This window comes from Pavona decussata, unplaced genomic scaffold (assembly GCF_977016875.1).
Source record: "Pavona decussata unplaced genomic scaffold, jaPavDecu1.1 SCAFFOLD_438, whole genome shotgun sequence".
NCBI classification, from domain to species: domain Eukaryota; kingdom Metazoa; phylum Cnidaria; class Anthozoa; order Scleractinia; family Agariciidae; genus Pavona; species Pavona decussata.
Genome location: NW_028145793.1, coordinates 486,871 through 513,544, shown reverse-complemented (window position 1 = coordinate 513,544; position 26,674 = coordinate 486,871). Strand labels below are relative to the sequence as shown.

Below are 26,674 nucleotides of genomic sequence, written 5' to 3'. Positions count from 1 at the left end.
ACTTAAGATAGCTGATAAATGTGTCAACGTGTTAACCTTTCACAGCTCTAGATCAGGAAAATTCAAATTATTTGGCCGCCTTCGATCGTCTCTGCTCCATAACTTCCGGTAGAATTCGACCGTTTTGTTCGCAAGGCGTTAAATTTCAGAACCGTCTATTTATCAATCTCGGATTGACTTCTTGACAATACCCCAACTCGGTCTGAAGAAATAAACCCACTTTCATTGCCCAAAGTCGAGTTCAACCGTAAATAAACAGCCGTCACGCACAGAACGGCTGCGAGGGAGACTATAAATAAATCAGTTGCGTTTACATTAAAGACTTAGGCTTGGTTACCTAGCATGTCGAAAGATGGCACGTTGAAAAAAAGTCGCGGGGCACGCAACATTAAAATGGATGTAACTTAAATAGGTGTTCTGCCGAGGTTTGTTTCATACTGCCGTTATCGTTACGCTAAAAAGAGTAAGAAAAAAAATGTGATTTTTGTCTGTTTTACGGGTCGAGGTTCCGGGAGGATACAGGGGTGCTGCCCTGCTAAACTATAACTAGGGGTGTAAAATCCGGATTTTAGTATCACTTAGGGCGTTAATTTAGAGCGCTAATATTTCCAGCCTTCCTGGCACCGCTTAGGATCGAGGGCGAAGAAATGATGGTGATCGAGGCTTATTGCTTAGACTTTTAGGGGTTGCTCCTCCTCCCCCCTCCCCCCAATGGGGTCGATGTTTTGGGAAAAAGGAATAAGGCCGAATTTAGTGTTTGCCGAATTTGCCAAAACCGTTTCGTTCTTAAACATTCCAGCAGAGGAACTGACAAAACAGATTCATGGTTCAGCATTTTTGATATGTACTGGTTGAGGTAAGGCCAAGAAAGATATCTGTGCCTCCAAAAATTCGTCAGTGTTTTGTAGAATTGACACCCATTACTCTTTTCATGAGAATACATGATTAGATCATTTCATGAGAATACATCATTAGATCATTTCTGGGTTTTTGTCAGCAAAGAGTCTGGCTTAGGAATGAGTTTCTCATTTCACATTATGTTCTCTAGGACCTGAATTCCATTTTCTTCCTACTTTTCACTTTTCAAAGATCTTTAAACCAAAACAATGTTCAAACCATGCACAAACGCGTGCAGCTAGGTAGATTTGACTGAAAACCCTTAGGAATCTTCGAATTATTTACTCTGAATACAAGGCCTGCTTTGTTCGCCACTCGTGCATTAGCCACTATTTTGACTTGTTGGGGGTCAAAAAACACAGAAATTGATGGAATTAAAGAGGCCACTTTGTTAAACCTTCCGGGAAAATGTTTAAACTTAAAACAAGACAAGAGGAAATATAGATGAATTGCAATGGAGAAAAAAGCTTTAGTCACTGACTTTCTGCGGGGTCACACCGAGTGTCTGGGAAACTCGCCATGAAGGGCATCTCACGAACTGAGTAGTTTATAATTATTTTTTACCATATTTAAAACTAATTACATTCAATGGATAAAGCCTGATTAAGATGAGTGATAACAGTACGAAATACCACCAGTAAAAAAATAGTCGCGGATTTCTGCCTGCGTTAACCCCCCCCCCCCCCCCCCCCACAAAATACGACTGGATTTGTTTACATCCTGTCGTCTAGTGTGATCGCGCATGCGCATGAAGTCGCCGGCCTGGGTGATCTAGGGCGGGAAATGGTGTTTGCGTTGCACGAAAGCCAATATCTATCATTGTTAGCTACACTCGTCAGATCACAACTTACACCAAACGAACCAGGGCAGTTCCTCAGGTCGCTAGAGGAAAGATGTTGCAAGGAAGGCCAGAAAATGACTACAGCGAATGTGTGCCTCAAAGGGCCATTGCCTCGCCTAACCAGGAAAATTACTACTCGACCTTAAGACGGGGAAAAGAAATTATAAACATCACCGCGCTAGCAATGAGCACAAGTGACGTCTTTGAAAACAAGCCAGTCACCGGAGAACTGCGTTTTGAGCCAATGTACATCGATGTTGTCTCTGAGAAGCCCGCAACGAAAAAATCACCTCGGAAGATGAAATGCCTCTTCGCCTGGCTGGTGATGTTGACGATAATTTCGCTTACCTCTCTGGCGTTTACAACCCTTATTTTGTACAAAGCCGGTAGGGCAAACGGGAGCGCCAGTTTCTTCGGTGACTCAAGCTCGGATACAGACGGTAAGAAGAACATAATTTAGAGTAACACAACTAAAAGAAAATACGTGATTTTTAGTGAATGGTTGCTTTTTTTTTTAATTTTCGTGAGGGCCACCTAGAAAACACTCAATCGCTTTTAAATCAGATTATTTATTGACAAGTAAAATTTATCTACGCTGGCCAACGCAACATTCTCTGCGCAGTGCTCTTTTTCTTTCTTTCTTAACCTCTTGCTCATTTTTTTTCTTCCTTTCATTGCATTACATTATCATTTCCAACTTGATTTGTTTTATCAAAGTCCAAATTCCGTGTTATGTCTAATCTTAGCAATTGGGGCAAAATCTTTACACACTGAGGAACTGTTTTCCTTAGTAGAACTTCCAGTTTTTCTTGTTAGCCTTATCACGGGGTTAACCGTAAATACGATATAAAGTGTGTTATACCGGTTTTCCGTTTGTTTAGCAACGTCATCTAGCTCGTGCCGTAAGGGTGTTGGTCACGTGGGAAAACAAATGATCGTAGTCATTTGAACTCACTTCTGACTGGATAGTCGACAACCTTTGTACCCCCATTCCATGTAACTTGCACTTTTGATTGTTTCGTTATCGCTTGCACGTCCCAATGGGTACTTTATACTTCACAGTTCATATAAAAAATTCTCAAAATAACAACAAACAAAAATTTCATGTTCGTTTTCATAACGCTAGCTATATCCCGCTGAGTTAAGAACGATTACAGATGTTCAAAGATCACTTTAAAATCGATTAAATAAACGTAAAGTATACTCACTGAGTGTATCCAATGACCTTCAATAGTTTCCGTATCACATGCACAACACAATTTGATTTTGTCGCTGAGAAGTCTCCTAGGCTTTTCTATGTAAACAGGCAGGATTGTGATCTTTCGGTGTCTCGTATTTTCTTTTACATTTAGTACAATGATAAAGATATTGCCAAACGAAATAGTACACTCCCCACAGGAAAAGTTTTGGGCAGCATTAATTATTATCAGTAGGGACTTTAATAAAGACCATTGATTCTACCGTTGATGCAATATTTTTCTCTGTGATTGCTATACAACGTTTTCAAACTGAACCAAATAAAGAGCGTTTCTATGTAAAATAAATAAATAAATAAAAAATAACGCAGGATTCTGATCTGTTTGGGTCTTGTATTTTCAACAATAAGCAAGAGACCGCAAACGAAAATGCTGCAAGTATACGCAGGATCTGTAAAAGATCTAATTCTACGCAGTCCGATCAGCCTTGCCGAAAATTTGTCACTTGTAATTCCTTTACATTTAGAACAATAATAAAAAACAATTGCTAAGCAAAATAGCACATTCCACCGGCTCAGGACTAATTAGTATTACTAACAACTTAAAACCTAATGATTCTACCGTTGAGCCTCTCCATGGGTACCCACGGTCTTCGATTTCTTCGCAATTTTTTTCTCAAATCTTCGCTTTTTTAGGAAGATCTTCGTTTTTTCAGATTGAAATGGTTTAAACGTTTATTCAGTGTTATTCACAATTGATAAATATTTCACTTCAATAGCAAATTGCATAACTCACTGTTTAAATTCACGAAAAGCAATATAAACAGTTCTTGAAACAATAAAGGATCGTTAGATTCTTTGGCGACGTTTTAACCCCATTTTAACATGCTAGGTTCTGATGAGATTCCAAGAAATCGAAACTGCAGTAAAACAGCATTAGACACTCGCCAGAAGAAATACACCAACATCCTAGAGACTCACAAGAACGTTGTCTACCTTAGCTTTAAATGTCTGCTGCGGATGCGAGCTAAGCCACAAAATAATAGAGGTACATGTCAGCTCTAAGAACACAATAGCTCTTTTTCAGATAAGAAACAACTCAGAAAGCTAAAAGACAAAGCTATAGCCCTCGAAAGCGAGAGACAACATTGACAAGCTTTGTAAAGATGACGATCTGTTAGACACTCATATCCGTGCAATCCTCACGCAGCGAGATACACTAGCAGAAGCATTAATTCACGAGTTAAGAAATCCACGGATCGTGTATCTTTACAGACAACATTTATTTAGCACTATCTAAAATCTTGAAGTCAATAGAAGCCGATAAGCATAACAAATGTCACAGAGCTAGCAAACTTAATGGCATATCAACACCTAATCCTTACGGCTCTTAGTGTTCAGCAAGAAACCCTCCATTCAGTCGTGGATTCATTATATTTGAGAATTCCCCCTCACGATCAAGACAAACACCATTAAGAGTGGTCGCGTCACATTTTGATCTAAAGGGAAGATTCTCTTATGCAAAAGGAAAATCGCTTAAGGACATATGCATGCTTGTAAAACCAAAACTGAAAAGGCTTTTATCAACACAACGGATAAACAGTGGGAGTCGCGCAGAACTGTCAACCCAATTTTAACACACAGAAATGTGGTTAAAAATGCCAAAATTCAAAAATAACAGATACTTTCGGTAGCGTTTAAGAGTTTTGACAGTCTTAACTTATATCTGAGTGCTCAATTTGATAACGCAAATTTTGCTAAATTTTCAGATCTTCGCTTCAATCTTGAGATCTTCGTTTTTTCAACGGTGACCTTCGCGTCTTCGATTTCTTCGGAAATACCCATCGAGAGGCTCACCGTTCATGCAATATTTCTCTCTGTTATTGCTTAAAGAACAAACAACCAAATAATGAGCGTAGTTGCCTTGTCTTCCTACCTAACAATGATCAACTGAACGCCATTATGTCATTGACTGCTACGCTTTTTCGTTTCATCAGGTAAAATGTATACACGAAAAGAATGCCGGTAATCACACTGAAGAACTAGTGTTTTTCACAAGGCCTTCAAATTCTGTCTGTTCAATGTGCCTCTCAAACCCACACCTCAACACTTTAAAATGTCATATGTTATCAAGAAATAAAGTCCGTGACCAGAAGAATGGGACGCTTCTCCAACGACTGAATTAGATTGGAGTCTTTCAAAACACGCTTTTATTTGTAAAGGCTGGTTTCCATATGATCGCGGATCGCAGATCGCAATAAGGTCTGCGATCTGCGATTTAGATAGCACATGGTTCTATCTTCTGCGATCGTCTGCGATGACGATCGCAGGATCGCAGACGATCGCAGACCTTATTGCGATCTGCGATCTGCGATCCGCGATCATATGGAAACCAGCCTTAAGAAACAAAGAAAATCCCCACGAAATCGGATTGTCATAGCTTTGTTCCAGACCCAATTTAGGCGAGGTCGTAAAAAATGCGTCCGTCATGTCTGCAAAAATTTTTTAAAGAAGTCAATAAAACTGTATCGTGTTTTTTTTTTTTTTTTTTTTTTTCAAGATACTTGAAAAACAAGCTGAGAACAACAAAGCCGAGTGTTCATTGAGACATCAAGCAAAAATGCCAAACACCAATGTTTCATACTGATTCTGGAATGTGCAGTCAGATAAAACATCTGTATGAATTGTGAGCACAAGGTTCTGGTTTCATTTGGGGTGACACTTGTAATGATTATCGGGAGGTGGAGATAACCTATTGAGATAAAAAAATTTGCAAGTAACGAGCCATCTTTTTAAACCGCAAAAACGCAACAAAACAGGTGTCTACAGGTTCAACGAAACCAAGCACAACAACAAAAAACCTGGACTTTGAACATTTTAGTGCCCACTCTTTCCGGTAACTCCCACAAGAGCTAGTGTCGAAAGGTCTTTTAAAATAGTTTTGACTGCAAACTGAAGTGCTCTGGTCTCCGTGCTGTTTTTCAAGCACCAATGTTTATTATCATGCACAAGATTCCTCTACATTTTCAACGGCCGCAAAGCTGAGCAGTATTTTGACCATCTTCATGTGACGCTGTTTTTTCTCGGCTTACATGTATTTAACAAAATGATCTCCCTTAAGAGGGTGGTGTAGGGAAAGTCTTTTCTCTTTCTATCCATTTTTTTTTTATTAGTTTTATTATTATTATTTTTTTTTATTATTATTATTATTATTATTTTACACTTTAAAATGGTAAGTCCGGTTTAAAACCGGATGATTGAAACTAAAATCCTTTGCGTTTTTTGTGGCTCAGTTTGATATTTCCGATACTTACGATTTCCGGTTGTTATGAGTTATCAGAAGCGATTACCTTGGCCCTTTTACCCTTTAATCATCAATCAAAATCACTTTTAGTAGCGCTCCAAGCTCTTGGCATGGTTTTATCTTATTCTAAAGATCTCGGCATTTCGTGGTGGGTTGGTTTGGGCAGCCGATCTGAGCCACTCATACATCTCTCAATGTCGACCACAACAGATCTAGATAGATTCGTGAGGCAGGCGCTCCAACAAAAAAAAAGCATTTGTTGACACTGGCCAACGCGGAAACTGTACCTATATTAAGATACACCTAGTGATTAGTGCACTTGAGTTTTCACCCACTGTCGTCCGCTTGGTGTCGGCTTCTTTTCTATAATTTCTTCTGTCATGTGCTCAGGCATATCGCATTAACTTACCTCATACTTCGCTGATCTTGTGAACAAGAATATGATAACAATTCACTGCCTTATCTACACCCAGGTTAAATGTAAAGTATCAGACAGAGCGTAACAGCTTTTAATCCCGACCCTGGCGTTTGATATCGTGCGGTGCTAAGAACCACTAAGGAAAGAGCTCATTTTTACCTCGCCGGCGGACCGGATTCGTAAACCGCGGAATAGTTCTTGAGCTTTCCGAGACGTGGCTGGATTTTCTAACATATCTATGTTTTTCTCCCCATTATTGAGAATGCTTAACATGACTCGACTATAAAGGTGCACTGAGCTTTAAGTACATTCGGGGTATAGTCAAAACATTTCCTTCTCCTCCTCGGGGGTCTTCAATAAGGGCCCGACAACTTTTCAAAATTTTCATACAATCCCTTGGGGGGATTCCCATATAAAAGTGGCGGGGGTGATCGTCGGAAATTTTGAAAAGAACCCTTAAAAGGTACCAGAATTCTGTTCTGTGGGCGTGGTTCACGCCCACAGAATGAGACAAAAATTAAAATCAGTTGACTGGCATTTACTTGCTATCATATTTTTCGGTTCAATACCCTAAAAGGTACCACCATACCTCTGACAGAAGTCATTTTAGATTTTAGCACCCTAAGGGGTACCAAACCATGAACGTTTTTCCCTTAACTGAGGTACGATGATCACCCCAGGCCGTCATGTACTTTTATATGGGAGACCCCGGGCGGGGGGCTAACTTACCGGAAACGCTTAGAATAAAAACAAAATACAGCCGAAAACCATAAGTCGACCTTTTTACATAGATTTTTATACAGGTTTAATGACGCTGCAAATGTTGCTCTAAATTTAATGAATTTGAGTAAACCTCATTTTAGCAAAGCCTTCTCATCGTATAGAGCGAATATTCATTTATAATTACAATGATTCTGGATTACGAACGATTTATTCTCATTATATAAAAATGGAGTTATTGTTGTCTAATGCTATTACCGTATTGACCAAATCAAATCAGATAATGTAAACCCGTCAAGAATTTCCTTTCAGGCATGACCTAAGAGTAAAAAAACCTCTTATTTTGTTTTTCAGATAAACAATCTAATAAGGAAGGGAACACCCCGATGGAATCATCTCAAAATATTTACGCTAACAAAATCAATCAACTGTCGAAAAATATGACTTTACTTTTCGAAAAGTTGGTAAGTAAAATAATGTTTGTCTTGCTTAATGATCAATTTAGATGTTAGAGAATTTAAAGATGCACTGTCAGGAAGATTTTGTTGTATAGTGGTCAAAAGTCCTCAACTATTTCACTAAGAACCTCTTCTCTAAAAAAAATTGCTCTTGCAGCACCGAGAAAGATATGAAACGATTTCTCCGAGCAAGAATAAACTATTAGTATAATCAACTTTTAGCCATTTTTCCAAGATACAATACGGAAGGTACTTGAAAAAACTGGCCAATTTTTTCAAGTTGCAATCCATTTCCATCCTAGCCATCCGCAGATAAAGATGAATGATACTAGTTTTTGTGCACTGGTAAGGTTGTTGTTAATAAATCTGAACCATTATTTTGACGTTTACATCCATACAGACATGTTTTTCGGCTAAAAATAAGTGGTACTGCCCCTTAAAGATCCTACTTCAGTAGTATTCGTTTAGTATGCAATCGCTAACCCAGGAAATCTTCAAGTTCATAGAATGGAAAATGATCTGAGTTGTTTAAGGAGCTCTAAAAAGTTACTCCAGTGGTGTGTGTATGTGGGGGGGGGGGGGAGGAGGAGGGGGAGGGGGGGGTTGGGTCTTCACTTCACCCAAGAAAAGGAGTGAACCTTTTTCATTATGAAGCAGTTCATTCCTCATCACCAATGGCTCCTCTACACCAGCCCCACCTAACAAGAATTCCTGACTTTGTTTTGTTTTGTTTTTTGTTTTTTTTTTTTTTTTGGTTTTTCTGGTTTGTTATACTTGGCTTCCTTGAAAAGTTTTGATCGGCATCAATTTCCTAAAAGTCATTCATTCAGTAATTTACTCCCTTACAAATGGAAGAAACAACCGAGTTGTATGTATACATATAAACAGATATACTAATACACACATATTAGATATATATATTTATTAAAAATGGATCATTGTGTAATGCAATTCCAGGGATTTGATTGGCTTAGCTGACATGGTGTAATTATGAGCCATTATACCATGCCCGAAAAACAGCAACCATTAAATTGTCTTCTGGTTGTTCTTGCAAAAGCGAAATCAACAAGAAAGCATTTGCACATTTTAGAGTCCAACCCCAAATTAAAAGACCTTTTCCCTTAAAATTCCATCATACCTTCCTTTCGTAAGTCAAAAAATCTTAAAGAAGTACTTAGCACCATCTCACTATAGAATAATAATAATAATAATTTTAATTCTTATATTGCGCGCTTTCCATAAAACGATAAAGCGAGCATTACATGATTTTTACTGTTGAGGAAGAAATCATTGCGATTAAGGGATGCTACAAATGCAAAGGTAAAAAAAATTCTTTTTCAATCTAAGTCCTTTCTCAGTTTTCAAACTGGCAAAAATTACACCATCCGGTGAGAATTATCTAGTGATTCTATAAATGTCCTCTATTTGGTTCTCTTGCAAGAAATGTCACTTGCAATGCATCAGATAAACACCACCGATTTTCGAATTAGATTTCGCAAGCATAAATCTGCTATGGTCACCAACAAAACAAATAAATTAAATAATTATATAAACAATTCAGAGTCCTTATAAGTACTTACAGAATTAAAAAAATAATTCTGTGTATTTGAGTCACTGTATCCTGATGGAACCCTAAGTTTAACTTAATAATGATACCTTCAAAAGGTTGTCTCCTCTAAAAATTGTTGATGAAACTTTGCAAAACCTCTTTGAATTGTTTCAGGCAAATATCAGCAAAATGCCAGGACCACAGGGGCCAGAGGGCCCCCGGGGATTTAATGGTAGCCATGGCACAAGTGGATTACCTGGGTCACGAGGGGCACCGGGAGCACCAGGCATTATGGGACCACCCGGTCACAATGGCACCAGAGGGCCCCAAGGCTCTCCTGGACACCAAGGTCCATTAGGACCACGGGGTGCTATGGGACCACCTGGTCACAATGGCACTAGAGGGCCTCAAGGCTCTCCTGGACAACAAGGTCCACAGGGGCCACAAGGTGCTGGAAACTTCAGCTCTTGTAGTTACAATGAGAAAGATGCTGGAGTGAAGGCAGATCCACATGTTAGCAATCATATTTCTATCTCTGAAACAGCGGTAAGAGATGTTGAATTTGCTTTCTCATTTTCTTTTAATTAGATAGGAGATCATTTCCACCAGTTACAGAAACACATCTCATTCGTATACCTATTTTGATCCACCGTGGAGTTCAGCAATGTTCTTATGATGGACAATACTTAAAAGGCAGCTCATTCACCTGATTCAGGCTTAAAAATTAATTTTAAAAAAGAAAAAACTTGGTATCTCAAAATTCTCGGAAATGAAGGACAACTTGGCCCCTGAAACAGACTGTGACATCAAATCGAGTGCATTGAAATGTGGCCACCGATTAAAGATAAATAAACAGTGATGTGAAAAATTTTAATGAATAAAGAAGACTATACTAGTCAAGGATATTTTCTCGTCTTCGATTTAGCTTTCACCATCACGTCATAGCCTTCCCCACAGACGCTCTTTTGGCTCGTCACGCAATCTTTTCTTGCCAACGAACGTCCGTTGGGGAGGAAAGATTGCGTGACGAGACAAAAGAGCGTCTGCGAGGGAGGCTACCACAGACAAGGCAAAATTGGCTGTGAAATAAACCTTAAAATATAGTTCCCGAAAGTTTCAAATAACAGCACTTCTTACCTTTCTGTAAGACTTCCATGTAATGACATCTGCTTGAACCATACTCGGTTGGATTTCCAAACACAACGTTGCCACGTGCCCCGCCAGTTGATACAAAATACTCCTTCCAAATGATTTCTCTAAAGTTGCCTCAATTTGATTTCGACCTGACGCAAAGATAAGTAATTTTTCGGGTCAGTCGAGCTAAGAAATCCTTCCAGCATGGTCTCTGTCGTTTACGTTCTCTCAAAAACATCGCCATTTTGAATTCTGCAAAGCATAAGGAACCTGGCCTTTTAAACATGGGTCTTTTTACGCGGGAAAATACAAGAAAGCCGTGGGCGCCAAAGACGGCAGACCTCATATATCGGTAAATTCATGTACGCTACTTTACATTCTAATAGAGAGTTCACGTCCTGGTTCAAAAACATACAAATACTGGCGGTCAAAGGCCATTGCCACAAGCCGAAACCGCGCAAAAGAAAGCCTCTGACACTCGGGGTAACTTGATACAGTTTACAACCAGGTTTAGATAGGATTAAATCTGCAGTACAAAGGTTATTTAGTATATAAACCCCGATCAGGCGGCTGGTATGTCGGCTGATAATGTCCGCGGCGGAGAGATTGTCCGAAAAATGAATATTTGGCCGAGAAGCGAAGCTTCGAGGGCAAATATGAAATTTTGAGGACAATCTCTCAGCCAAGGACATTATCAGCCGACATATCAGCAAGCCAGAAAGCGGTTTATTTATTTTATAACCCTCCTATTAATTTTTACATCGCGCGAAAACCGCTCGTAAAAAAGCCAGTGCTGATCTGATGGCGGATGCGCACGATTGACGTAAACAAGGACCAAAATTTGACAAACTGACTCAGTTTGCGTAGGACTAAATCTGAAAGTCTACTCGTAACTTTCTTCACCTTCAAAGACGTTGACAGAATGTTTCGTTGACATTTTTGTACTTTCCGGAACAGCATTTGCGACCAGCTTTTTGCTGTAAACATGACTGGAAATCTAAAAAACGAGTTGGTTTTTCCGAGTCCATGTAAAATAATAAAGATTAAAAGGTGAAACTTTTGAGCTGGCTTTTTTCCGCTGGCTTTGATTCTTTTCAATGGAAATAATAGGAGGGCAAATATCGACACAGGCGGGGGTTATTGCGTGATAACCGTCCTGTGAATTTGCACCACGTAACGTAAAGTAGCCAATAACATCGCGCGAAAATTAATGGGTGGGTTATAATTATCGACATTATAACTTCATGAGCGCTCCATGATCTTAGATTACCAATTTGACACCAATGAGTTGAGCATGCCCTGTAACTTCTTAGAGTAACCGCTGGTACAAAGTATCGCACGAACGAAATGTCTCGAAAAGAATAACGTCCAAACTGAAATTAACTCTGACGTTAAGAATGGTGGTGTTTTGATTTCTGTTTCCCTGGCACTGTTTTTTGTTTTGTTTTGTATTTTTCTACTCTTTTAGACAGCAAACATTTCTAACGAAATCCTTTATTTATTTATTTTTTTTTTTTTTTGGTTTTCCTTTATCAGGGAAAGAAGATAATAAGTGTCACGTGCTCTTCAATCGATTTCCTCAGTTACGAATTGTCAACAAAACTAGGTGCAGATGGATTTCCTCAATACACATGCAAGTGTGATGGAACACCCCAACCAACGCCAAGTGGAAGGATGTATTGCAGAATACATTACTGGGAATGTGAAGTTTGACTAAGTCTTTCTTAACCTACGAACTATTTAGAGTAAGAGGAAGCTGTCTCTAGATTCCATCAGAGAATACAAACTTACGCTGGGTATTTCAGCCTAAAAGTTCATGGCGAGGATCAGGAAGTAGCGAGGGGAGATTATTTCCTATGGAGACCAAACATTTTTAAAAGAATTCAATTAGCTTGATTGTGTCTTTACGCAATGGTCACGGCGGATTATGTAATGTTTAAAAAACGAGCAGGAGTGTTTTATCGGGTTTGCGCCGAGTGGTTTTAGACCCGATAAAACACGTGCTGCGAGTTTTTTGAACGGCTTCAAAAACATTCCTGGAAAAGCGTGTGTCAATAGAGTTCAAAAAAATTATGCTTTTGTGATCTGAACGCTGGAAATTAGCACCCGAGAAAACACCGCATACTAATAAGGAGGAGGTTTATCGATACAAAGTCACTCCATGTTATGTATTATCGACCATTTGATAGGTCAATGGGCTTATGAATTATTAATGAGTTTTTTGTTCTTTTACTTTGTTATTTTCTGATCCTAACCGGTATCTAGCATAAAAAACAAATTAGTGTGACTTAAGACGGGGCGAAGCGCTCAGAAAATCGAAAGCGTTATCCTTCACCGGATGACTTGAATCCCAAGTAGTCTGACAATTCCATTTTTCCATATTTGCGATTCACAATGGATCAAAAACTTTTTGAGGGTGCAGCTGCCTTGAGTTCATTAATGAAGTCAATTCTAGCGCCTTTTCACTCCCTTTTCATCAGACCACGGTGATCACCAGAGAATGACCACACTCAATAAATTCAATGAGTTGAATACTGCGTATATAGAAGATAGAGTGGTTTTCAGCTGAGTGCTAAAGTGACCGATACAAGGACCATTAAACCAATCTGATATCGAAGCAAATGAAAAGTAAATAGACTGGTGATAGAATAGTGTTGCTCGTTTTGTTTCTTTATTATTATTATTATTATTATTATTATTATTATTATTATTATTATTATTATTATTATTATTATTATTATTATTATTATTTTTATTACTATTATTATTATTATTATTTCTTTTTTAACCAACCATAGAGCATATTAAGGCAAAACGAAAAACCGCGAATCTATCTTTCGTCACTCAAACGAAAACCACTTTAGCGGCTGTCGATTTTATAAATTGAGCCCTATACGCTATTTAATTAACTGTCCAACAAGACTGTGATGTAATGTCACAGTTACTCATATTATATATAATTCAAGGTTCCCTTAGTAAAGAAGCAAACACGAGCTCTTCATGAAGAGTTCACGGAAAGTGGCCATAATATAATTCAAAGAATTTACTATGTATCAAATTTTTTGAACTCCGTGTTTCAATATGTGTACAAATATTTCATAAAGGAGATTTCAATTTCAGTGTAGAAAGTCATCTCTCCATTTTTTTAATGGAAATTTTTACTAAGGTTTACATTAAACCTTAAATAATTAAGATATTTTTATATATTCCAATTTATTTTTTCTTTAGACTAATAGCCTGTATATATAATAGAATTTTTTTTACAAAAGATATAACTTTCCTCTAAAACGGAGACTATTACCACATAGAGACATGTAACGACTTGCTCTCAGCTAAAACACAGCGATAGAGAATTTTACAGTTATGTTTAGTGACCTGGTATTTGAGTAAAAGCGAGGCTGAAGTTGATTTTTCTTTAATGCAAACCTCACTTCTTTTATATAAAAATGGTGATATTATTCTTATGCTAACTAGTTTGTATTTACAATTGGAAAGCTCTGAGCTTTGTATCAAAACAGGGCAGTGGGTGACTATATGATATCTTATTATCATGAATTACTTGCCCAAAACAGAGTCAACTCTAACCTCGCTTCTACTCAAAGGCCAGGCCACGAAGCACACGCCTGAAAAATGGGCTATTTCATGGTTACGTCCATGGATATAAGCCATGGTTTAACAGTCGTTCAAAGGACTTTTTTAGGGCTCATTTTCGAGGAGGGCTTAATTATAAGAGGCAATTTGGGGTTTCAAAATTGGTTGAAGACAATAAAAACAGCTTAAAACAGACAACGGTCCCCTGTGGGTTTATATTGGTGAGGGTTTGTTTTACGTTATACGAAGGATTTACGCACTGGGTAGAGCTTGTATAAGTAATAAATTTGTAAATTGCTAATTTAAAAAGGGGGAAAGGTGTTTGCAAAGCGCCTGGATAATATGTAAAATTGCAATCTATCTTCTGATTATTTAATTTTGCAAAGCTTAGAAATTGAAGATTGTACAAATTATATTTAAGTTTAGTTTGGCAAAACACAGTAGAATTTTAACGTTATTAAAGATGTGATATTTTACACGTCAATGTGAAACGATAATTTCGTGTTTGAATCTTACTGCATAATCTCAATTAAAGTGGTATAAATATTGAAGGAAAACAACTGAAATATAGTAAAATAATGGTGTGGTGGGATAGTTGTGCGACTACAGCTTTTTTTTGACAAGTAGTAGTAGTAGTAGTAGTAGTAGTAGTAGTAGTAGTAGTAGTAGTAGTAGTAGTAGTAGTAGTAGTGTAGTAGTAGTAGGAGTAGTAGGAGTAGTAGTGGTAGTAGTGGTAGTAGTGGTAGTAGTAGTAGTAGTAGTAGTAGTAGTAGTAGTAGTAGTAGTAGTAGTAGTAGTAGTAGTAGTAGTAGTAGTAGTAGTAGTAGTAGTAGTAGTAGTGGTAGTAGTGGTAGTAGTAGTAGTAGTAGTAGTAGTAGTAGTAGTAGTAGTAGTAGTAGTAGTAGTAGTAGTAGTAGTAGTAGTAGTAGTAGTAGTAGTAGTAGTGGTAGTAGTGGTAGTAGTGGTAGTAGTGGTAGTAGTGGTAGTAGTAGTAGTAGTAGTAGTAGTAGTAGTAGTAGTAGTAGTAGTAGTAGTAGTAGTAGTAGTAGTGGTAGTAGTGGTAGTAGTGGTAGTAGTAGTAGTAGTAGTGGTAGTAGTGGTAGTAGTGGTAGTAGTGGTAGTAGTAGTAGTAGTAGTAGTAGTAGTAGTAGTAGTAGTAGTAGTAGTAGTAGTAGTAGTAGTAGTAGTAGTAGTAGTAGTAGTGGTAGTAGTGGTAGTAGTGGTAGTAGTGGTAGTAGTGGTAGTAGTGGTAGTAGTGGTAGTAGTAGTAGTAGTAGTAGTAGTAGTAGTAGTAGTAGTAGTAGTAGTAGTAGTAGTAGTAGTAGTAGTAGTAGTAGTAGTAGTAGTAGTGTATCCTGTTCCTCGAATTATGCAGCAGAGTATAAACTTTTCAAGACAGTATACATAACGTGAGGCTATACAGCTTCTTGTGAAGAGGAACGGAGGAACGTCCACCCTGTTCTCCCCACTTGAGGGACAAAAAAAAAGTTGCTACTTACACTACTGGGAATGTCCCTTGACGACTTAATTCAGTACCTCAAATGAAAGCAGTCAATTTTAATCAGGACTACCCTCTCGCAATGTCCTCATTTCGATGATGTAGTTAATTAATACAACAATTCAAACAAGGGTCGTCTGTTGATGTATCTCATTGCAAATAGCTTTTTCTTTTTAATCTGTTTTGGAACCCTATCTAGACCGGTGTTTGTTCTCTTCTTTCTTCGCCGAGAAATTAAACTCCGAGACTGTTAACGCCATGCCAAAAAGTGACACTGGCATCAGGAAAAATAAATATGTAGTATGAATGTGCTAGTGCTCTCGTTTTATTTTATAGTAATCTCCAGCTAATTAAGGAGCTAAATAATGCTTCTTCAGCCGGCTTGCTTTCTCCAACAGAGAAATCATGGAGTTGATTTGTTTAGCACTTAAACTGACCAAGACCTCTTAATTGACTGACGTCTTTGATCACATTATAGAGTGATAGCGGCTCCTTTTTGCATGGTATTTACGAGAAAGAGATAACCAGAGCTCGCTCGGAATTATTTACCTTTTAATTTGCCAAGTTTTCTCTCCTCGTTCTTTATATCTTTTTTTCTTTTTTTTTCTCGAAACATCGACTCACTTTTACGAGACAGGATGGGTCTCACAATGGAAGAAGGAAGTGGAGTAGGATTACACTAGAATTATTATGAAATTATATAGGGTGCGATTTAAAAAATAAAGAATAAAATGCAAGGTATACGCCAGATCTGTAAAAGATCTAATCAGCCAAAAATAATAAAGCCGGACAGAAGAATTGATAAAAGTGAAACTAGAGTCAAAATGAGAAGCAACAAGTAAATTGGTTTTTATGAAAAATCTGAAACCAGAGAAACCTCGGAATGAAACTTCTGGACAGACTTTCAAGACAACTGTACCTTTGTACGCTGGTCATGATCAGCGTTTTACTTCTAAGATATCCATGCATGGAGGGATGTTAATATATGAAATATGACATATTTGAGGAATATACCAAAAACGAGTGCGAGTGCTTCATCGGGGAATCCAGAGACCGAGAAACAGATGAGAGCACGAGGCCATAGGCCGAGTGCTTTTATTGTTTCAAGGTTTCTGGATACCCCGATGAAGCACGAAGCACGAGTTTTGATATAACGTCTCGCTAAAACAATACTAAATCATGCATTGTTACATTTTTATTTAAAGTCACGTTGTATGTATGATGTGTCGTATTCAAGTCGGCTTTCGGTGTTACAATGTGCGAAGCAGGAGCTTCTAGGTTTAGAGAACCAAAACCGGTAGAAGAAGAAGTAATGTTAGTCCATAAAGCTGTTCCCCTCTCAACGAAATACAAAAACAAATGGGCAACATCCATTTTCTAAAAATGGCAAACTGGTCGACGGACGGTTCAAGTTCCCGTTTTAGATTCAGGAGGACTGTTTCTGTTGTTCAACGAGTTCAGGTACTGCCGAGAATGTAGATGTAGCAGGCATCTTGAGTAGTTGTTGTTTTTCTAATTGTTCTGTCAAAGGAGGGGGGGGGGGATTATCTAAAATAGAGTTACGTATTATTGGTGGGATGAAAGTCTGCGAATGAATTAAAATAGTACAATGGAATAAAATGTACTGGCAAGCGAACTTACGAATTATTACTGAGTTTGAGAACTGCAGGTGAAATAGAACGACCAAACTGACACATGTAAGTTTCAGTCTGACTCCGACCACTTGTTTGCTAACTCGGCGTCATAGTTAATTGAGGGACTGGTTATGAAACCTTGCCATGAAACAGTGATACTGCAATTTATGTTGGAAGGGCCGCAAACATACACAATCCTTTGTTTTAACGTTCACGGTTGAATATATTAACAGGAACGTTTCTATTGGTCAGTTTTATTGTGGTCTGTGCACGGTCAAAGCCAAAAATGCTAACAAGAACATATAACAAAGAACTTTGTCAGGCTTCATAACCATGGCCCTTTATTATCTATGTCGGCATTAAACATTAAAGTAAAGATCTTCCATACCACATCATAATATATATAATATAAAGTCCCTAAGGTAACAAGTCAGCGACATGTTTCGATTACTTTTCTTGATCTAAGTATCAGTTGGTTGCAGGTCCTGAACACAAAATCCATAAGAATCATAGCCTCGAATACCAGCCGCTGTTCGGGTAACTTTTTTAAGGGGAGGGGGGGGGGGCAGAGAATCAAGCGCTCCTAAGCGGAGGGGGAGGGGGAAAGCCTGATACTCGGGCTACTGTTCGGGAACCGAGAGAGCGGAGGAAAGCGACCCAATAAAAAACATCGAATTCCAACGTTTTTCATCTCATGATCAAAGTACATAAGTTACAGGAAGTAGGAAAATTAGCAATTTATTTGCAGAAAAGTCTAACTATTTTTTTTTGTTGTTGTTGTTGCGTTTAAAAGCATCTAACTATAAAATTCTAGAGTGTTCTCATATAGGGACATTCTTCATAGAAAGAAACTTACGGGTACTTTTTTTTAAATTGTTATTTCAAGATATGAAAACTCATCTGTAGAACGTGTCCTGGGTGTTTCGAAGATTTCATAGAGTGCACCTTTAATTTTAGATCTAATTTGCTGCATAGTCTGCATAATTAAAATGCTGTCGAGAACGGAGAGAGGATTTTACCGCCTACGTTTGGAAAACACTTCTTTGTTTGTTCAGAAACTAGAAATTGAATTGAATAAATGACATCACCTATATGAAACCAAACTAGTTGCGCTTGGTGGCATTTTCGGTTTCTGTGGTGTTCTCTAGCTAGCCCCTTAGTTCGTCGATTGAAGAACATAGCGACATTAAATTATTTTTTAATAATGAGTAAGGCAGTAGCAGGGGAAGACAAAACTAGAAACTGAATTGAATAAATGACATCACCTATATAAAAACAAACTAGTTGCGCTTGGTGGCATTTTCAGTTTCTGTGGTGTTCCCTATATAGCCGTAGCCTAGCCCCTGAGTTCGTGGATTAAAAAACATAGCCACATTTTTAACAATGAGTGAGGCAGTAGCTGCGGAAGAAAACCTAATATATTTCGAGATGGAATGGAATCAGGAAACTGGAGCAGGACTTTATGACGACATCGTTGGAGGATGGAAGATCCCAGGAACTAAACAAACGTGCCCTGAAAAGCATGTAGCGCAGAAGAGTGAACAAATATCAACAGAACCAGCAAATTCCAACAGCCCGTCAGAGGCGGTGATGCTTAAGCGGCTGTTGTGCATTATAGTCGCTCTTGTTCCTGTTTGCTTTCTGATTTCTGCTGTCACTTTGGTCTTGGCTTTAACGATGATGATATCGGCGCGAAGCACTCCAATTACTTAAACAGATCGCAGTGGTGCCGCAGTACAAAGTAAGTTGATTAAAATAGAAACTTGGTATGATCTTCACAGTATAAATGGCTTTGAAAAATGCAGAAAAATTGTTAGACTACGAACAGTCCCGTATGTTTCTTTTCTTTTCAACTACACATTCCGGAAGCTAATCAGATACCGTGTTAGCAAAACAGGAGGAAACTCTAACACCAGCTGTTTGAGCAGCATTGGACGTAAATTAACTTTAATAAGTCGTTTCAGAACTTTGGAATCTCAGCTTTGAACTTCCGAAGTAAAAACATTATCTTCAACGAATTTTTTCTATTATTATTATTATTATTATTATTATTATTATTATTATTATTATTATTATTATTATTATTTTGCGGAGGGCGCTCCTATGCCTAAGGGGATCGAGAACTACGAGAAGGAGGAACTTAGACGTTAAGGACAGGGATCTCGAAATAGAGAAGGGCCAAGCAGGACTTTCCTAGACTGCCATAGAAACTTTATTATGGGTTGATTAATAGGGTTTTCTGAATTTTTCTCATTTTAGTGTATGATTGGCTACATGAATGACTTTTATGCTTTTTTTAATTTAATATTATTGTTTTTTTAAAAAATATTGTGCTTGAAAATTGCTTTCCTGTGCTTCGAGATACTCTTTTTTAATCACAATTGAATTGTAAATAGCTTTTTTACTATTCTTTTTTCTATTTTTAACTTCTTGATATCGATTTTCCTTGGAATATTTTAATAAAGAGATCATTTATTATTATTATTATTATTATTATTATTATTATTATTATTATTAATATTATTATTATTATTATTATTATTATTATTATTATTATTATTATTATTATTATTAATATTATTATTATTATTATTATTATTATTATTTTGCGGAGGGCGCTCCTATGCCTAAGGGGATCGAGAACTACGAGAAGGAGGAACTTAGACGTTAAGGACAGGGATCTCGAAATAGAGAAGGGCCAAGCAGGACTTTCCTAGACTGCCATAGAAACTTTATTATGGGTTGATTAATAGGGTTTTCTGAATTTTTCTCATTTTAGTGTATGATTGGCTACATGAATGACTTTTATGCTTTTTTTAATTTAATATTATTGTTTTTTTAAAAAATATTGTGCTTGAAAATTGCTTTCCTGTGCTTCGAGATACTCTTTTTTAATCACAATTGAATTGTAAATAGCTTTTTTACTATTCTTTTTTCTATTTTTAACTTCTTGATATCGATTTTCCTTGGAATATTTTAATAAAGAGATCATTTATTATTATTATTATTATTATTATTATTATTATTATTATTATTAATATTATTATTATTATTATTATTATTATTATTATTATTATTATTATTATTATTATTATTATTATTATTATTATTATGACCCGAAACGATAAGGTAAACTAAAAAGGGGCTACATTCGGGGCATAGTCGAAACATTTCCGTCTCCTCGTCGGGAGTCTTCAATAATGGCCCGACAATTTTTTAAAATTCTCATACAATCCCCGGGGGAGGACTCCTACGTAAAAGTGGCGGGGCTGATCGTCGGATTTTAGAAAAGAACCCTTAGAAGGTACCAGAATTCCGTTAAATTGTGAGAGTGGTTCACGAATGATACAAAAATTAAAATCAGTTGACTGGCATTTACTTCCTCTCATATTTTTCGGTTCAATACCCTAAAATGTACCAACATACCACTAACGGAAGTCATTTTAGATTCAAGCACCGTAAGGGGTACCAAATCACGAATTTTATTCCCTTAAAGATACGACAATACTTTTATGTGGAAGCCCCCACTCCCCTTCCCAACCCCTCCCCCCCCCCCCCACCCGAATGGGGGAGAGCTAACTTACCATATCATCATCATCATCATCATCATCAACATCATCTTTATTTAAAAACACGGTAAATGCAACAGGCATTAACAATATAATATAAAAGCTACAACTTATTACAAGAGACTAATACAGATTAAACTTCTATAATTCAATATATTGCTAACTATTAAAGAAAAGTAAACTAAATTAAAGCCTTTTTTTACATCAATGCCGTGTCGGAATTAATTAGCAATTGTCGGAAATTAGTCAGAGATGTTGCTTGCCTAGCAGCTGAGGATAGACTGTTCGAGAGGACTGCACCACTATAGCCAAAGCTGTAGCTGGACTCCACCACTATAGCCAAAGCTATTTTTGCAATAAATTAACGTTTAGACTCAAAACAAAATACTTTTGCACCTAAATACAGCCAAAAAACATAAGTCGACCACTACACACGGATCTTTATGCAAGTTTTATTTCGTTACGAAGCCTGACACTGCTCTAATTTTCATGAATTTGTGTATTAGCCTCATTTAAGCAATGCCTTCAACACTTCAATGTTCATAACCCTGTGGGACGTTAAAGAACCCAGACACTAATCGCAAAGAGTAGGGCATGGAGTTCCCGGTGTGCTGGTCTTGTTTTTGTACTGTTTCATGATTTGATGGGTTGGGTGGGTAGGATGAGGTCGCTCTTGGACATATCCTGATGTAAACCGTATTTGAATATACAACTATTTCAATTAACGTTGTCGGTTCAAAGCATGAAGCTAAAAGACAAGACCGAAAGTTTACGTGGGATTTTTATGAATAAATTCATCAAATCAGTCATGCCTGGAGAAAACAATAGGTTGTAATTAGCAGTACAATGACCTGCACGTGCAGGGATGATTCTGATGAAATTATTCATAAAAAAAATCCCACAAAACATTGCGGTCTTGTCTTTAAGCTCTATTTTGATCCGACAACGTTAATTGAAATAGCTGTATATATGAATAGAAAATGCGGTATATAAATGCATTACCATTACCATTGTATAGAGCGAATATTCACGTATAATTACAATAATTTTACAGCTTCATTTCTGGATTATGAACTATTTATTCCCATTATATAAAAATTAAGTTATTGTTGTCTTATGCAATTATCGTATTGACCAAATCAAATCAGATAATGTAAACCCGTCAAGAATTTCCTTTAAGGCATGACCTAAGAGTAAAAACAAACTCTTGTTTTGTTTTTCAGATAAACAACCTAACAAGGAAGAGACCGCCCACACGGATTTATCTCAAAATATTTACATCAACAAAATCAATCAACTTTCGGAAAATGTGACTTTACTTTTCGAAAAGTTGGTAAGTTAAATAATGTTTATCTTGGTTAATGATCAATTTATTAGATGTTAGAGAATTTCAAGGCGCACTGTCAGGAAGATTGTGCTGTATATTGGTCAAAGGTGTTCAAATATTTTACTAAAAATTTCTTCCCTAACATGAAATTGCTCTTACAGCACCGAGAAAGAAGATATGAAACGATTTCTCCTAGCAAGAAAAAATAAAATCACTTTTTACCATTTTTCCAAGATACATAGGAGGTACTTGAAAAAACTGCCGTCAATTTTTTCAAGTTGCAATCCATTTCCATCCTAGCCATCCGCAGATAAAGATGAATGATACTAGTTTCTCTGCACTGGTAGGGTTGTTGTTAATAAAACTCAGAACCATTATTTTGACGTTTACATCCCTACAGATATGTTTTTAGGCTAGTCAAAGTGACACTAAAAATAAGTGATACTGCCCCTTTAAGATCCCACTTCAGTAGTATTCGTTCAGTATGCATTCGGTAACCCAGGAAATCTGCAAGGTGATTATTAGGATTGGATAATGATCTGAGTTGTTTAAGGACTCCTAAAACATTACTCCAGTGGATCTAATTTCATAGGCAAACATACTAACCAGTGTGTGTGTATGTTGGGGGGAGGGGGGGAGGTTGCGAGTTCACTTCGCTCAAGAAAAGGAGTGAACCTTTTCATTATGAAGCATTCCATTACTCCAGGCATCACCAATGGCTTTCCAGTATACCACCCCACCTTTGTTTTTGTTTTTTGTTCTTTTTGTTTTGTTTTGTTTTTTTTTTGGTTTGTTACAGTTGGCTTCCTTGAAAAGTTTCGATCGGCATCAATTTCCTAAAAGTCATTCATTCAGCAATTTACCCCCTTACAAATGAAAGAAACAATCGAGTTGTATTTATACATATAAACATATATACTAATACACACATATTAGATATATATATATTTATTAAAAATGGATCATTGTGTGATGCAATTCCAGGGATTTGATTGGCTTAGCGGCCTGGGTATATGAGCCATTATACCATGCTCAAAAAATAGTCACCATTAAATTGTCTTCTGGTTGTTCTTGCAAAAGCGAAATCAGCAAAAAAGCATTCACACATTTTAGAGTCCAACCCTAAATTAAAAGACCTTTACCCTCTCACAATTCCATTATACCTTCTTTTTGTAAGTCGGCAAATCTTAAAGAAGTATTAGCACCATCCCACCATAGAACTATTATTGAGGAAGAAATCATACTGCGATTAAGGGATGCTACAAATGCAAAAGTAAAGAAAATTCTTTTTGGAATCTAATTCCTTTCTCGGTTTTCAAACAGGCAAAAATTACACCATCCGGTCAGAATTATCTTCTGATTCTATAAATGTCCTCTATTTTGTCTCTTGCAAGAAATGTCACTTGCAATGCATTGGATAAACCACCACCAATTTTTAGATTTCGCAAGCATCAATCTGCTATGGTCACCAACAAAACAAATAAATTAAATATATAAACAATTCAAAGACCTCATTAGTACTTACAGAATTAAAATAATAATAATTCTGTGTACTATAGTCACTGTATCCTGATAGAATGCTAAGTTGAACCCTCTCACTCCCAAGAGTGCCATATGGCACAAGAAGTCATTACGCACTCAATATTGGGTCAATCTGTATCAAATTTGGACACCAAACAGATCTTGGAGAGATCTGCACAATGGAAGCAAAAATCGTACCCCCTCCTACATAAGACATGATTAACCACCCCTCCATTTTTTGTAACTTTTTCCTCTTACACTTTTAAGACCAAGTTACCATTTGACAAGAAACTATGTTCTGAGATATGCAAACTAAGCTATAGTTTAGGGGTATACCCAGTGTATACGAGAACTGAGATGTATTTTAAGGTTTTTATTTTCTCGTTTTAAACACTTTTCGTTCTTTTCTGTTACGTCCTTTGTTTTAGCTGGAATGATTTATACAATGCGCCCAGATAAAACCTTTTAATTGGTGTATTACAGTTGGTGTAGGGGTTCACAGTTGCCGTTTTACAAAAATACGACATTTCCCATGGGAGTGATAACTTAATAGTGATACGTTCAAAAGGTCGTCTCCTCTAAAAATTGTTGATGATACTTTGCAAAACCTCTTTGAATTGTTTCAGGCAAATATCAGCAAAATGCCTGGACCACAGGGACCAGAGGGCCCTCGTGGATTTAATGGTAGCCATGGCACAAGTGGATTACCTGGGTCACGAGGGGCACCGGGAGCACCAGGCATTATAGGACCACCCGGTCACAATGGCACAAGAGGGCCCCAAGGCTCTAATGGACACCAAGGTCCATCAGGACCAAGGGGTGCTATGGGACCACCTGGTCATAATGGCACTATAGGGCCTAAAGGCTCTCCTGGACAGCAAGGTCCACAGGGGCCACAAGGTGCTGGAAACTTCAGCTCTTGTAGTTACAATGAAGAAGAAGATGGAGTGAAGGCCGATTCACATGTTAGCAATCATATTTCTATCTCTGAAACAGCGGTAAGAGATGTTGAATTTGCTTTCTCGTTTTCTTTTAATTAGATAGGAGATCATTTCCACCTGTTACAGAAACACATCTCATTCGTATTTCGATCCACCGTGGAGTTCAGCAATGTTCTCATGATGGACAATACTTAAAACGCAGCTCTTTCACCTCATTTAGGCTTAAAAATTAATTTTAAAAAAGAAAAAACTTGGTATCTCAAAATTCCCGAAAATGAAGGACAACTTGGCCGCAACAGACTGTGACATCAAATCGTGGCCAGTCTGATTACAAAGACGTGAAATATTTTCATTAATAACGAAGACTGTACTAGTCAAGGATGTTTCCTCGTCTTCGATTTAGCTTTCACCATCACGTCTTTACAGACTCTACAGTCATAGGTTCCCTAGCAGGCGCTCTTTTGGCTCGTCTCGCAATCCCCAACGACAGTTTTCTCTCAGATCCTTTGAAACGCTATTTAAGGCTATCTGGAGTGCCTTTAAAGCTTTGTTGGTTCATTTCAGGCCGCGCTATAATATTTTTATTTGTTCGGTCATTGTAGGGCAACTTGAGTCTTTTCGAAATAACTAGGGCATCTTTGTCCATTTCCCGAAAACCTTAGGCCTTATTTCCTTTCCGAAAATCTTAGCTGACCTTTTTTCGGCACTCGAAACGACATTTTTATCAATCCGAATACACTAGGCCTAAAGTTTTCCATATCACGAAAGTTCGAAGTGAAAATTCCCTTTAGAAAATTGTGGAGGATTAAGGACCTTCCGAACAGATAATTTACCGAAACGATCCGTTGGGTGCCCCTGTCTTTCCTCTCCAACGAACGTCCGTTGGGGAAGAAAGATTGCGTGACGAGACAAAAGAGCGTCTGCCAGGGAGGCTACCCTGTGAAATAAACCTTTTAAAAAAAATAGTTCCCGAGGGTTTCAAATTACAGTACTTCTTACCTTTCTGTATACTCGATTGGATTTCCAAAGACAACGTTGCCCCGTGCCCCGCCAGTTGATACAAAATACTCCTTCCGAATGATTTCTCTAAAGTTGCCTTAATCTGGTTTCGAGCTGAGGCAAAGGTAAGTAATTTTGCGGGTCAGTCGAGCTAAAAAATCCTTCCAGCGTGGTCTCCGTTCATGTTCTCTCAAAAACATCACCACTTTGAATTCTGCAAAGCATAAGGAAGCCGGCCTTTTAACGTAACCGCTGACATGGGTCTTTTTACGCGGGAAAATACAAGAAAGCTGTGGAACCCCAGTTTAACGATCTTTGGTATAACGATATTCCCGGTTTAACGATGGCAATGTCGTTGACCGAGCGCAAAATATTTCCGGTTAAAACGATAAAATCAATATCCCAGACCACAGAAAATGCTATTATAGTACTAAAACTTTTATTGAGTTTTAAAACGCTGAAGGTCATGCCACAGAATTCGTTTCTGTATTTTTGGTAACGAACACCTTATGGGCTGTACAAACTGTTTTTGACATTTTTTAAGGACATTAAAGAATACTCTGAATGTTGTAATTCATTTGATGATCATAACAAATTTATTAGATAACGTGCCGTAAAAAGGCGATTATCTACTTTATCCCGGTATAATGATATTTTTAGAAATTTTCCCACAATATCGTTATACCGGGAATTCGGCTATAACGATATCCCGGTTTAACGATATAATTTTAACGTTCCCTTGGCATATCGTTAAACCGGGGTTCCACTGTATATTGGTAAATTCATATACGCTACTTTCACACTGTGGACAGTTCACGTCCTGGTTCAAAACATACAAATACAGTCGAACCTCTTTATTACGGACAACAAAGGGACAGGGATAAGTGTCCGTAATAGAGTGGTGTCCGTATTAAAGAGGTGTCCGTAAGGAGAGGTTCCACTGTACTAGCAGTCAAAGGCCAGTGCAACAAGCTAAAACCGCGCCAAAAGAAAGTCTATGACACTCAGGGTAACTTGATACAGATTAGATAGGATTATATCTGTAGTACAAACGTTATTTATCGACTTTAATTTAATC

General features: G+C 37.6%; 1 protein-coding gene across 1 annotated transcript; it reads left to right on the top strand.

Annotated features, from left to right (window-relative positions):
* The first annotated feature begins 1,732 nt into the window (after window positions 1–1,732).
* Window positions 1,733–24,794, top strand: LOC146450628 (uncharacterized). The gene is made up of 7 exons (XM_085100216.1): window positions 1,733–2,178; window positions 7,730–7,839; window positions 9,557–9,928; window positions 12,053–12,218; window positions 18,957–18,980; window positions 22,032–22,141; window positions 24,283–24,794. Exons 1-7 carry the CDS (start codon window positions 1,791–1,793, stop codon window positions 24,694–24,696), a joined length of 1,584 nt encoding a protein of 527 aa, XP_084956342.1. The 5' UTR covers window positions 1,733–1,790; the 3' UTR covers window positions 24,697–24,794.
* The last annotated feature ends 1,880 nt before the right edge of the window (window positions 24,795–26,674 follow it).